Consider the following 15,618-nt stretch of genomic DNA (forward strand, 5'->3'; position numbering starts at 1 on the left):
TGATCTGTCTTTCTAATTTATTTTGTTCTAACTAAGTAAAAATGTAATTGTCTGTGACCATCCAATAAGTGCAACATATATTTGCCTTTGCTTGTAAATTTGGGAAAGAAAAAACTGGCCGATTAATGGACTTGTTAATATTGGATTCTGACACCACTTTAAGAAGGAAAGAAGGGTTGGTATATAATGATACTCTATCCTTATAAAAAATTAAGTAGGGAGGTTTAGAGGACAATGCTTGAAGTTCCAAAACTCTTCTAGAAGAGGTAATGGTCATTAGAAGCATAGTTTTCCAGGTCAGAAATCTAAGACCACATTTTGCTACTGGTTCAAAGGTGGAATGAATTAAGGCCTGCAGTGCCAGATTTAAATCCCATTGTGGACTAGGATCTTTATAGGGAGGTTTCAGTAGGAAAGTGCCTCTCGGGAAAGTTTTACAAAGCTTAGATGAAGCCAAGGAAGAATTCTCAAATCCAGTATGAAAGTTGGAGATTGCTGCTAACTGAACTCTAATTGTTGAGGGGTTAGCTCCTTCGTTAAAAATTGTTGTCAAGAATTCGAGCACAGTTTGCACAGGAACTGAAAAGGGGTCAGTGCGTTTCTGATGTGCCCAAAAACAGATTTTTTCAATTTACTTGCGTAAAGTTTTCTTGTAGAAGTCTTATGGTAAGTTAAAAGCATATGACAGACAGGGGAAGAGAGCATTGGTTGTCTGGCTATTAGCAGAATTGGAGAAATCATACTGTGAGCTTGAGGTTTGAGATGTCCAGATGAATCCTGCCTGTCATGTAAGACAGGAGGCCTGGAATCAGATCCAGAATCCAAGGTGGTTAATACAGATGAGACCAAAGGAAGGGAACCAAATCTGTCAAGGCCAGTAAGGTGCAATGAAGATGAATTTGCTCTTCAACTCGGCAGCTTTCTGCAGAAATTTGGGAATTAGGGGAGTTGGTAGGAAAACATAGAGGAGACCGGGGGGGGGGGGCAATTGTGGAGTAGAGCTTCCCTCGTTGAATCCCCTAGTAGGGGGACCAGGGCAAAGAAGCTGCTGCACTTGTTTTCTTAGGGGAGAAGCAAAAAGATCACAGTAAGGCTGGCCCCATTGATGGAAAATCATTTCTGTCATGTTCATGTTGAGAGACCACTCATGAGGTAGTAGACTAGACCTGCTCAATTTGTCTGCTATCACATTGAAGTTCCCTGGACTGTGCATTGTTATTAGAAAGGGTCTATATTATATCCTTGAACACTTAAAAAAGTGAACGCTGATTGATCGAACTTATTTTCGTGAAACTGCAAAATATCAAAGCAGCAGAAATTCAAAATTTTTCCTAGGTAAAGAATTTGGTTATCCGTTTCTGTTGCTTCGGTATTTTCAGTGTTATGGTGAAAAGTTACCAGTCGGATTCAGGTAAGTGTGCGATTGTGTGGATGTGAGTGTTAGGGTGACTTAGGTGAGTTAGGGTTAGGGCTCGGGTTTGGTGTGTGTGCGATTGAGTGGACATGAGTGTTAGGGTGGATTTAAGTGAGTTAGGGTTAGGGAGCGGGTGAGGTGAGTGTGCGATAGTGACGGACCTTAGGGTTAGGGTTTGAGTTAAGGTAAGTGGGTAGTTAGTGGTGTGTGCATAGTTTAGTGTAGGGTTAGGTATCAGATTTTAGGTGTATGTGTGTGGATTTCTGTTTGTTTGGTGTGCTTGTGTTGTGTGTATGTGTTTTGGATCAGCGATTTTTTTCCCTGGGAAAAAAATCGCTGATCTGACAGTTCGAGATTGTAAGCTTTTGCTTAAATCAGGTCGATCAATCAGCGTTCGCTTTTTTAAGCGTTCGATGATATAATATAGACTCATTAGAAAGCGGTTGGATGAGATCACCCATTGCTACACTCTGAGGGATTCATGACACAAGAGGTAAGATCTGGCTTCCCCTTGTTTGTTGATGTACCGGACTACAGACTTGCTGCCTGTCTGAACTGCAATTGTCCTGAAAGGGAGAAAAACTTGAAAAGCCTGCAACACTAAGACCACTGTTCTCATTTCCAGGACATTGGTATGCATATTGGCCTCTTCAGGGAACCAAGTGCCTTAGACTTTCTTTCACAGGAAGTGCCCCTACCCAATCTGGGAAGCCTGTGTGGTCACTACAGCCTTGGACTGAGGGAGAATGGAAGGGCAGCCTTGTAGAATTTGGTCTGATTGAATCCACCACTAAAGATATATTTTGCATACCTGACTGATTCTTTTTTGGGCTGATGTGTTGTGTTGATAAAGAATTGACCGTTGAGCTGCTAACATCCATTGAAGAATTTTCATATGAAATCTTGCTAGATGAACTAAAATAATGGCCACTAGCATTGGCCCTAAAGCTTGAAGAATCAACTGGGGTGGAATTTTGGTACTGTGAATTATTTTCTTGACCTGGAATCTGATAGTTTGCACTCTTAAAAGAGGAAAAGAAGCTGTTAATGACATCGTGTTAAAAATTGTTTTCTATGAACTCCATGTTTGAGATGGTTGTAACAGACTTGTTGTAATTTATGGTTATCCCCAGATGAGAGCAAGTCTGGAGCACCTGATCTCTTGGTCTGATTAGGAGATGCCTGGTTATGGCAGTAATGAGCCATTCCTCTAAGTATGGAAGCACTCAGAATCCCTGCAGTCTCAAATGAGCTGCTACCAACTGCTATGCATTTGGTGAACACCCTGGGGGCTGTGGTGAGGCCTAAGGGCAGTGCTCTGAACTGGTAGTGACTGACTCCCAGCTGGAAGTGTAACTACCTTCTGGACTGTCTGTTCATTTTGTGATAGTATGCATCCTGAAGGTCTAGTCAGCAAATCCATTTGTCCTTGCCTAAAAAAGGCAGACTGGACTGAACCTTGACCATCTGAAACTTTGTGTCGCTGAGATCCAAAATTGGTCTCCAGTCCCCTGTTTTTTTGGCACTAAAAAGAATCTTAAGTAAGTTCCAGATCCTATCTGGTCTGGTGGGACCTCCTGGATGACGCTTTTTTTCTAGCAGCTTTTATATTTTTAGTGCTGCTGCTTTCCTCTGACTGGGTGGAACATCAGAAAATTTGCATACAGATGGAGGTGGAAGGAAAAAGGGAATTATTTAATCCCTGGAAATGATCCTCTGCATCTGGGTATATTTTGTGATACCAAGCCAGTCTCTGTGGCAGGGATAATCGACCTCTGATTGCCTCCAGAGGAGGACAACTGGGGCCTCCTTCAGGATCAATGGTAGGATCTGTTGGAGAAGGAATCTCTGGACCCCAAGTTCTGCGATTCTCCTCTGCCACATGAGCGTCGTTGTCCATTTGAGTTCCCCCCTCCACCCCTGGGGGAAATATCTCCACATGGATCTTGAAAAGGATGCTGGGACTTTCCGAATCACAGTTTTCAACTGCTTCATTGATTCCTAGAGAAGGATCTTTGAGGAATCAAAAAACTTACACCTACTGTAGAGAGGGTCTTTCCATCCTTTTCACTCCTGGAGAGTGTGTCTTTAACTTTAGGGCCAAACAACAAACTTCTGCCAAAGGGTGCATTGATGAATGAGTGCTTGAAGGGCTCCACAAAATCACACAAGTGCATCCAGGTATGCCTCCTAATGGAAATACCTGAACTCACCACCCTTGAGGCACCTTCAGCTGCATATGAGATAAGCGTCATAGATGAATTAGAAATAGACTGCAGGGTAGCCAGCTGTGAGGCCACCAAATTCTGAGTCTCAGCAGTAGTGCTCCCAGAAAGGGAGTTTGACAGTTCCTTTCTCAAGTCCCTTTGTAGTCTGGTAAAGTGTGCCAGGTGATTCAGCCACCTAATGGCAAAATTCACTGAAGCATAAACACACTTCCCAAATCTGTCCATTTAACTAGACTCCCTGTTAGGGGGATGAATAGAGGAACTCTGCTCAGCAAGTTCCTTCTTTGTGGCACCACCACAACCATAGCATCCGTGGACACTCCTTTGCTCCAGAATTCCCTATCTACAGGTGGAGACAGTATCAGATCTGGTCTCTTGGGGATTGGCTCAACTGAGTCAGGCTCCTTCCACGATCACCTAGAGATCAAGTCAATGAGTTCATCAGTGGGTGGAGTAACCCAGGAGGTAGACGGTCTAGCCCCAAGGCTGTATGCCACTCTTTGGGTACATATCCTGTAGTAAGGCTGAGATTGAACAGTAGTTTTATGTTTGGGTTTAGCTCTTCTTGGAGTTCATGTAGGATGCAGCCCGGGACACCGTCTGGTCCCATTGATGCTGTGTTTTTTGCTTTGGAGAGGGCGGCTCTTACCTGAGCATCTGAGATGTCAGGGGGGCAGCACTCTGCTGGGATAGATATTTGCCCTTTTGGTGGGGGGGGGGGAGTTTGTGCTGAAACTGTCAGCTAGGATGTTGGCAATGTCTGTGGGTTTGGTGTATTTTTTGTTATTTTGGACTAAGTTTGAGCATATCTAGGAATTCCCACCCAGGTTCCTAACATAACTAAAGAAAGCCTTGTGATTATCCTTAGTGTCCTGTGCAATTTTTCTCTCGAAGCTGGCCTTAGATGATTTTATAAGTGCCCGTAGTTTTTTTCTAATACTGATCAGAGATGCCTTCCCTTTTTGGGATTTTGCTCTATCATGTAGTAGCTTCCTCCTTCTATTGTATAGTTTGTTTATGGCTGGGGTCCACCAGACAGGACGTCTGCCTTTGGAGGATTGGGTCTTGGTTTTATTTGGGATTGCATGATCCATGCATTCCTGAAGGTGATCATAGAATGCGTTTATAAAGGATTCTGCTGTCTGGGCCGTATTTTCCACAGGCCCGCAGGCTTTGAAGAATTCCACCTCGGTCTTGAGGAGTGTGAAATTTGCTTTAGAGAGGTTTTTCACTGTGGTTTTCTGGGCAGGGGGTGGGGTCAGGATGTGAATATCCAGTAAGATTAGTTTATGGTCTGATCTTACCAGTGAGGGATACACTTCTGGTCTGGAGCATAGAGTCCCCATGTTGGTGATGATCAGGTCCAGTATGTTTCCCCTCTTGTGGGAGTGGTAACAAGTTGTTCCATAGCATTTGAGTTTATAAATTCTAGGAACCTTTGGGCTAGGGTGTTGGAGCTAGAGTAATGCTCCCAGTCTATGTTTGGGTAGTTGAAGTCGCCCAATATAATGGTGTTTGGAGAGACCTTCATATTTTCCAGTGTTCTCAGGAAGGCCGAGTGGGGTTCCTGGGTTTGGGAGGGTGGTCTGTAGCAGGCTATAAACTGGAAGGCAGTTTTACCCACTGTTAGTTGCACATGGATAGTCTCTGATGCTTCGTGCTGTGCCACCAACCTGGAGGTGTGGGTATCTTTTATGAATATTGATACTCCCCCTCCTTTTGTGGTTCGGTCCAAGTTTTGGGGCCGAAAAGCATGGTATGAGGTATAATCTGGTAGTGCTGGGGTGCTCTCAGGAGCCTTGAACCAGGTTTCTGTTAGTGCACAGATATCGATGTTCTCCATGCTAAGGAGAGTTTTGAGTATGTGCATCTTGAGGTTTAGACTTCTGGCGTTGAGTAGCATTACTCTTAGTTTCTTATCCCTTGTGATACCTATGGAGGTGGGTTTGTCTTTTAAGCCTTGCCTAAAAAAGGCACTATAGGGGTAGCAAGAGCCTTTGCCAATATCTGAAAGCCCAGGGGTGACAGGTGCAAGCTGTCCCTAGCGAAGCATCATGGCTTGTCGAGCATGTCATCCCAGGCTGACAGGCATTGGATCCCCTTTGAATGACACCAATACTTAAGCCAATTGTTGAAATTGATCATCTTGTCTTCATATTGTGGCATCATTCTTGGTGAGGGTAAGATGCTACTCAAGGTCAGGGTCATACCAGCCTGGGCTACATGCTCAGAGAGCTCCTCTATGTCTCTTTTCATGTAGTCCAGGGAGGTACATCTCAGGTCATTCACACCAGCATGGACAATGACTGAGTCATATTTGTACTTGCCTTGGAGTGACCTGAGTGCTTGTGTTATGTGGCGGATCCTAGCGCCCGACAGACAGCTCACCGTGACCTTCTCCTTGTTCAGCCTGGTGAGCGGGACATCAGTGTGCCTGACGATAGAGTCACCTATTACAAGTGTATCAGGTGTGTTTAGCCTTAAGGGCTGTGACTGTTCAGCACATTGGCTTTGTGAGCTATGTGTTGCACGTGTTTTGTTTTGGGGTAGCGGTTGCTTGGGTGTCTGCTTTGGAGGTCTCTGCTGCTTGGCAGATTTTTATTTAGAGTCTCCGAGTATGTTTTTGTGTGTTTATGTGTTTGGTTTGCTGTCGTGGTAGGTCTATGTGAGACTGGAATTGTAGTGAGTGTGGTTTCCTTCTCCTCCTGACTGGTTACGCCAGTACTGAGTTGAGAGAGCTTAGCCTCCAGTTTGGCTATATGGTTGCATCTCTCACATGTGTTGGAATTTGTTGGAAGGAGGAGAGGGTTGTCTGTGCACATGAGGCAGTTGTAACATTGCCTCAAGATTCCCAGATTCACCAGCTGGACCGGAGAGGAGATTGACAACTGACCTTTGGACATGCTAGAATAGTATTAGGAATTCCTTTATAATTGAAAAAAAAGGGCCAATGGGGAACAAGGTACTCAAGGGGAGTTTGTGAGGGTGTAGTGCTTTTAATTTTTTAGTGCTGACTTAGTGAGCAAGTGCCAGGTAACTTAAATGCAATGTGTTACAGGTAACTTAAATGCAAAAACAACAAATAGTAACTTTCTTTCAAGTGAAACAAGGAAATAAGTACAGTAAGCAATGCAGATATCACTAGGGATCCACAGAAGCACTGAAAAGCCGCGTTTTAGGTGAAATTAGCGTTTCAGGGAAATAACAAGCAAACAAACAACAAGCATACAAACAAAGCTAGATTCAGCAGGCCTGGATCTAGTCTATGCTACAGCAAACAAAATGTACCAATTTCAGTAAGAAACAGTTCAAATATGCAGGCACTATAAGCCTTTAACCAGAAATTCCCAGCTCAGAAGTGCAGAGTCCAGCCTCTCCTCCCACAAGAGTGCAGACCACGAGCATCTACTTCTCAGAAGTCCAAGCCAACACAGAGGGACTCTGGCTGGCTATGTTCGTAGATGACTGCAAACTGGGAACTATTATTAACTTCCCAAGTGATTCAGACATCCTAAAGAAAGGCCTCACTGAGACCAATGACTAGTGTCAAAACCATGGCCTTAAGCTTAATTCCAAAAAATGTATCATCATCCCCTTTGGGAAAAACTCAGTTCCCACTAATTATCACATCGATGGGAGTTCACTGAACACTGAAGGCAGTATAAGAGATCTGGGGACACAGGTTGACAGCAGCCTCTCCTTCGACCACCGCATTGCCACTGTGGTCAGAATGTCCTGCTATGTGGCACATCTCATTACCAAGGGTTTTTCATCCAGGAAGAAAGAGGTCATCATTTCTCTCTACTCTTCCTCATTAGACCAGTCATAGAGTATAATGCCCATTTGGCATGTACCTCACTAAACAGCTGCAGAGGCCACAAAAGTACCTCACAAAGAGGATACTAGGCCTTAAACACATGTCCTACATGGACAGACTCATAAAACTCCAGCTATTCTCTGTCTCATATTGTCTACTAAGAGGTGATCTCTGCTTGACTTACAAAGCCATGTCTGACCCAGGCCTGTTAGAAATGCTACATCTAAAGAAATCCCAATCCCTCTGCACCACACACTCCAGAGACCTCAACCTTATAATCACAATCAACAGAACATGCTGGAAGGACAGGTTCATAACCCAGAGACTACCCATGCTCTGGAATAGACTTCCCATACATGTCAAGCAGAGCACCTCACTGGCCCTCTTCAAGAGAAATATTGATGAGTGGATGGGAAATAGAAAGTTCACCCTGGGGAGCACTCCACTGGCTCTAATTGATACAGGCACTGGGAACTAACGTCAGGTGGCACAATGCCAGGGCACATCTATGGGCTAGGCTTGTAAAGGCTCCAGGGCCATTAGCCTAGCACACACCTCTGAACCTATGATATGATTCTTGTTTACTTGTAATTCTTTCTTTTCATTCAGTAACAAAAATTTAGATTTTGACTTATTAAAGTGAAGACCCAAAGTTATATATTTTTCAACTAATAAATCAAATTCTTCCAGTGTTTCTTTGGAATTAGATAGTGTGAAAGTATTTCATCAGCAAGCAGCATAATTTTAGAGTTATATTGATCATATATATCCACACCTCTTATTTTTGAATTATTGCATATTAAAATAGCAAGAATTTCAATAGCCAATGCAAACAAAATAGGTGACAAAGGGCATCCTTGTTTAGTGCCTTTGATTAAACAAATAAATTCTGAGGTAAAAGGTCCTAATTTGACATAAGCTAAATTATTCTTATATATATATATATATATATATATATATATATATATATATATATATATATATATATATGGCCAAAGGAAGGGGGCAAGTCAAATAAAACTAGAATTTTAAATAGTCCCAATTTAAGGAATAAAAGGCTTTCTCTATGTCTAATCCAAATATCAGTGCTTCTTGATTTTCCCTATTTAAGTATTCAATAAGAGTAAGTGTCCTTTTGATATTGTCATGGGTATGTATATTGTAAATAAAACCTGTTTGATCATTGTTAATTATTTTATATAGAGGAATTTTCATTCTCTTAGGTATAATTGACATAAATATCTTATAATCATTGTTTCATAAGGATATTGGTCAATATGAGGTACAAAGGTCAGGGTCTTTATTTTCTTTTAGAATTGGGGTAATTAAAGAGTATCTCCAAGAAGGAGGTATTATTGTGTTTGAACTTCTAGTAATGTTTTGTGAAAAGGGAAAATTATGGATGTGGGAAAAAGTTTGTACATCTCTATAATTATACCATCCAATCCTGGAGCTTTACTGGTTTTGCTTTCTTTTATCTTTTTAGCTATTTCTTTATATGAAATGGGCCTTTGTAGATCTAGCGTTAGTTCTTCAGGGACTTTTTTTAGTTTAGTAGAAATTGCTTCCACATCCAATTGATCAATAGAAAAATTTGCATTTTTGGAATGTTCAGCATAATGATGTCTAAATGCATCGAGAATATCTCCTATATCTGAAACTCTCTTTCCCAATCCTTCATGTTGAATATTAACAAGGGTCTATATTAGAATGCCAAAACCTCACTTACGTGAATAACGAAAGGCCAACACATACACAGCGGACCGCAAGAACACTGAACGTCCTTAAGAATGAAATTCAAAATATCGAATTGCCATAGTTGGCCAACTCCACCGCCCGCTATGTACTGCTTACCCAAACAAAATAAATATGAATATATTACTATATATGCACTTACCTTAACCCGCACCCTAACCCTAAGGTCAGTAACTATTGCACATTTACGTTAGGAAGCTATACCAGATAAGGGAATCTCCTACTGAAGTTTTACCTCACAAAACATGGTATGGACAACTATGGCGATTCGGTATTTTGAATTTCACGCTTAAGGATGTTCGGTGTTCATGTGGTTCACTGTTTATGTGTCAGCCTTTCGGGATTCACATAAGTGAGGTTTTGTCATTCTAATATAGACCCTATTAACAATATTATTAGTTTTGGGTTGTATTTTAATCTGCATAGCTAGATTATGTAAGTGCCTAGAAGTAGCCAAAGAGTTTACTTTTAATCTCTATAATGTTAAATTAGTTTTGTGGGTTAAAATTTCATTATACTTCTTATTTAATTCCTCTATTTTCTTTTTAGTATCTAGGGAGTTTGGGAATTTTCCAGAATTCACTAATAAAAGTTGAGATTGCAGTTCTTGTAATTCGGAATCCAATTCTTTAACTTTATTTTTGTACCAACTAAGGGTTTTGCCAAATATATAGGCTTTTAGTAAATCCCATATCATGACTATATTAATTTCTGTGGTACAATTAATATCAAGGAAAAATTGTAGCTCTGACAATAACCAAGGTTTAAATTCTTTGATTTTTGTAATATATGATGGAATTCTAGAAGAAAAAAATAATGGTTTAAACTCAATTTGGAATTTCAAAGTAAGAGTTAACAGAGAAATCTAGGACGAATATTATTAAGACATGTTTTTTCTTGTTTTTTTCCTTTTTATTTTATTTGTTATATATGCAGCTACCTCAGTGACTTAGTTGATAAAATCTGTACTCTGCCTTATATGTGCTGGTCATTTGAAGAGGGGTACTTCACTCTTAAAGGCTTCTTAAGTATTCTTATGTATTTTGTAGAGGTAAAACCCCTTCAAAAACTCAAACCCACCCTATATTTATATTTGTCTATTTTTTTAATATTTACTACAACAACACAACATACAAAATGTGGACCTCGCCTGAAGTTCTCTTATCTCATGTATCAGTGAGACCTCAGTATAGTGATGGGGATAGTTGCAACAACTCTTTATGTTTATGTATTCAATTTGGTAATGGAAAGCTCTCCATTAACTTTTTACCACTTGAAGAGCATGGTTTATTTTAATACTTTTTTATGCATTACAATAATTATGCACACTGGAACTAGGGAACTTGTGCAGGATGCCCTGCTCATGTGGCATCCATGCATCTGCACTAAAGGCCACACTAGGGTCTTCCCTTCCATTTGTCTGTTCCCTACATCTCACATTCATGTGCAGTCTCTTCTAGAATACTCTTCAGCTTGTTTTCTTTTGGTTAATCTATCTAACCCAACAAGGATCTAAATATTCATAGAAGTTATCTCAAAATATATAAATTTGTTTCCTACATCCATCTGCTGTTTGCCTTTCTTCTAACTTTCTTCCTGCCCATGAAACTCAAAACTCAAAAATCTAAAACAAAATTCACAAATACTTATCTCAAACATTGTCTTTTATCTTATTTTTCTGTTTTCTTTATGTATCTCTCTAGCTGTGCTGTTTTCCTTTAACATCTTCCGCTTTATTATCTCGTCTGCTTTGGACCGTGTTAAAAGAATCCGCTTCCACTCCCCCTTTCTGCTCTCTTTACTTTTTTCTATTTTTCATATTATTATTATTATTATTATTAGTATTATTATTATTATTATTATTCCACCTTCACAGTTTGTCTCACTAGTTACATATAGCACAACTCCAATACAAACAAAACATTTACACTCTGTCAACATAACTATGATCTGTACACTTCCAGTTTCTCTTTACTGTAGTTGTAATTAACAATATGTTTTATTTGTGGATTTATCAGGTTATTTATCAGGGAAGTACATCAGTCACAAATACTTCATTTTCAGATACAGCCCAGGAGTATGATCTGGTTAAATGATATGCTCAGGGTCACACAGTTTGCTGATCTAAACTGAGAGAATCAACCCCAGGACAACAGGATGAAGCTAATTAGCAGTTTACTGCCATAATATTTTGCCCTAATTGCCACATTAACAAAATTATAAATAAAGACAAAAGATACACCAAACTGACAGTAAAGATGCTTGTGTTCTGATAGGTTGTTTATGAGCATATTATGTAAGCAATGCAATGTAATATCTATTATAAAGATTATGGACCTATAGGGCTTCATTCTATTCAACCATCAGCAAAATATGAAAATAAGTTATGCTGCCATTTCATCAGCAGTAGTACTGAAAATAAACTCACAGCATATGATGTTGTTAAATTTGACTTTTCTTATCTGACTTTTCAGTATCTGGAATTCTGTGATGAAGTTGTTTTACTGGAAGAAGGTGAAGTACTGGAGCAAGGTGACCACAAATTCCTGATGAAAATGAAAGGCCGATATGCACATCTTATTGAAAACTACCAAATGGAAGAACCCAAGGTAATTAGAGATGGTGGTTGTATGTAGTAGTTATTTTTTCACAAGCAGCTTACATGTGCACTGACTCACAAAAGGTCGTCATACATCATGTACATAGTAGCAGTGGTATTGTTGAAGTACATGCATGAAAAAACAAAAACAAATAAGGAATATCTAAATGTAACACATATAAAAATATATGCTAATTTTTTATTGATAATGCCAATGTTCCTGTCCTGTTTCCCATCAAATGCAGTCTTAGACAAAGCATACTCTGTTCTCCGTTAAAAAAAAAATCTTTATTGAGTTACCACTTATGGCATAGACAATAATACATTTACATAAATGAAAACCATATTGACATATTTTCGGTTGTAAACATTATATCTCGCATATAATAATCTAGTCATTGTCAATCGAACATTACATAGCTTATTCATTTCCTTCCTTCCCGTAAACCTAATTCCTTCTCCAAAATATTATTCTGCATGTATTGTTCCCACAATTCCCATTTTGTCTGTGTAATTTGCTCCTCCCCTTTTCTAAAGGTCCAATTTCCCATTCTTTTCCCTCTGTTACTATATTCACTACCTAGTACTTCCTACCTATTGTGCTACTAACACTGCTTTCAAATTTTATAGATCAGTGATGGCCATTTGCTAAATAAAACAGAAGCACATTAAAAACAGATTTAGCATGAACAGCAGTAAATGTCTTTGCCCTTGAAATTCACTATTCCTTGAAAATGCACTGAAGCTCACAATTCCTTGAAACTGTACTGAAAAAGTTAAAATTTCTTGAAAATACACTGAAACTAACAAATCCTTGAAAATGCACAGAGGTAGTTGGTGAATATAAAGGATTCAGGCTCTTGTCTCCTGAATCAATGTACAGGGTTTGAGTCTGGGTAAATTAACTAACCTGCCATCCCTGACTAGGGCTTTTTATGCATATAAACACAGATACACACACTTGTTTGTAACCAATACATTCGTCATTTTGTTCAGTGGGCTGAAGCAGTAGGAATGTTGTGTATTTAAATTCTGTGTGTGGACATGGAAAAGTAGTAAGCAACAGCAAGTGTGTGCATTGGTCATATACACAGGGATGTAAATCTGTGATGCAGTTGGCACTTTTCAAGAAGAATGCTCTTAAAAAATACATGTAATTCTTTTTTAATTAAAAAGTAAATGTTGCGGCTGCCCCCTTGGCCATTGGGCCCCCTCCTAGGAGCAGGTCCTAGGTGACTGCCTAGGTCACCTAGTACTGGATCCACCTCTGTCCATATCCATAAAGCAGAGCTTTCATATTCTCACATATCCATAGCTGCCATAACAGAATCCTTTTTAACCCATACACCTAAGTACTTCATTTTATCATGTCATCATAAATATGGGTATTGCTGAACCAATTCATTGTGGACAAATACCTATTCATACCTTATATCTCATTAATCTCACTTCTCTCACTTCCTTACTTCTATCAATTTCTGTCACCTGACTTTCTCTCTAAATAAACTATAAGCCTGCTCTTCTCTGACTTTGTATTGCAATACCTGCTAGCTTACCTTTATTTTTCTATAAACTGTCTAAAATTTCTCTATTAAATAATGTCATATAACATATAGCTATGCTTAACCAATATTGACATATTATATCTAATTTGGTATAATTATGTATTATTTAACTGTATTTGTTTTTTGTATTATTTTTAAAGACTCTAAATTACTCTTAAATGTTTTGTAATACTTCAGTGGTATATACTGCTGAAAATTGGCTCTCACCTAGTTAAACTTTCTTGGTAATCAAATCCATCCATCCACAAGTGTCAATAAATAAATAAATTTAGTGTGGGTGCATAGTTTATAGCTATTTGCTATTACTTCATCTTCATTAATTTTGTATCCTGTAAAGACTTGAAACTGTCTCACAATATTCCACAACACTAAAATGTCATTTTCTAGTTTTATCAGGTAAAATATATCATCTGCAAATAAAGCCAACTTTTCTTTATTACCACACCAATTATATTCATGAATTTCTACGTCCCTTATTTTCTCTGCCAATGCTTCTGAATATAACACAAAAAAAAGGCAGAAAAGAACATCCCTGTCTGGATCCTCTGTTCAAATACAATGTAGCAGAGAAGATAGCATCACTTTAATTTTCACCTCCGATCTTTCATATATCCCACTAATTAACTCATTAACACCTATGTGGTGTGGAATGTCACACCTCTAGCAGCCTACATACATCCTGAATTCCAGAGCATTGTCTGAAAAACAAACTTAAAAAGCATAAGATAAACAAATTAAAGCATTTAGTGAACAATAAATGCTGTTAAGATAAGAAAAATAGCAATGTTATCAGCGAGAAGTCTACTTTACAATGATAATAGTTAGTTCATTCATAGTTTTTTCCAGAAATGCTTCTTCTTCTTCTTCTTCTTTCGGCTTTTTCCTGGTTAGGGGTCACCACAGCGGATCGCCTTGTCCGCACATTGAATGGCAGTGGAGTTTTACGGTGTCGAGTTGCCAGCCCGGCGCCCAACCTTCCACAGAAGGCACACTCACACGCACATCTAGGGCCAATTTAGAGTGTCCAATCCACCTGCAGCATGTCTTTGGGATGTGGGAGGAAACCGGAGCACCCGGAGGAGACCCACGCGACCACAGGGAGGACATGCAGACTCCGCACAGAAGGCACCCCAGCCGAGGATCGAACCGGGGAACCTCTTGCTGTGAGGCGGCAATGCTAACCACTGCACCACCATGGCCGACCTTTTTCCAGAAATGCTATAATACCTTATAATGCACACAAATCCCAAATTATATTTTTTCTATACTTTCATAAACAAATTGTCATATCTTGGAAACTGTGCAACCTGGACATAAGAAATTCCTCTACGAGTATGTGCTTACTGAGATATTTACAGAAATATGAAAAGTGTACTTAATTCTATAATTAGTAATGTCAAAGCATAGAATAAAAATCCAGATGTAGTCATATTCCTTTGCTAAGACTTTATTTATTCTTTTCAGTTTTAAGGTAGGTGAGCATTTACAGTATTGTGATATTGTAATACTGTAAGTGCTCACCTACCTTAAAACTGAAAGTCTTAGCGAAGGAATACGGCTATATCTGGATTTTTATTTATTTAAGACTGACTAAAGAGATTTTCGTTCTGTAATTTATTTTGTTCTTAGACACTTGGCATTATTTGGTGCTCCTCCAAGCATTCATACACAAAATCAATATAATTCTACACTTATGAGTCTATGTTCAACGGTAACATAGTGAGGAGATCTTCCAGGGGATCATTTCCTTTAGCAAAATTACTTCACATTTCTTTAACTACTATAATTAGTAATGTAGGAAACACTGAATATATCTTAGGTGCAAATATCAAAGCTAGTTTTCTTCAACAACACATAAGGTTTCAACTGATATCATGCAATAGTTTACAAGTCACTTGTTTTTTGAAGTATTAAGTACATATTGAAATATTGTTTATTTTCCAAATTATTAACAAACTAGCAATATCTCAGGTACATTGTGATATAAATGGACATTGAAAATGGAGTTTCCTTTTTCCCACCATGGTATATATCACACCGTATCTCTTAATAAAACAGAGGGCTCACCATTATGAAAATATGAACATAAATATAAAAATATGAATACTAAGTGCCAAACAGAGAATAATTTCTTTACTGTAGGGAATCCTAGGCTAAAAATCTTTGTGCCATTTTGTTAATAAGTCCTTGCCCTTTCTAATACTGCCTATTATTAGCTGGTAAGTCACTTTGTTAAAGAA

At 39.0% G+C, this 15,618-nt stretch overlaps 1 protein-coding gene across 1 annotated transcript in view; it reads left to right on the forward strand.

The window, feature by feature from the left end:
- The window catches only part of ABCC12 (ATP binding cassette subfamily C member 12), a 1,155,696-nt gene that overhangs the window by 769,897 nt on the left and 370,181 nt on the right, over positions 1–15,618 (forward strand). The window contains exon 16 of the mRNA XM_044081948.1: positions 11,689–11,823. Coding sequence (XP_043937883.1) covers positions 11,689–11,823 — 135 coding nt within the window. The remainder of the gene's footprint in view (positions 1–11,688; positions 11,824–15,618) is intronic.

Source organism: Protopterus annectens, chromosome 8.part1 (genome assembly GCF_019279795.1).
Source record: "Protopterus annectens isolate FY-2018-M chromosome 8.part1, PAN1.0, whole genome shotgun sequence".
Taxonomy (NCBI): domain Eukaryota; kingdom Metazoa; phylum Chordata; order Ceratodontiformes; family Protopteridae; genus Protopterus; species Protopterus annectens.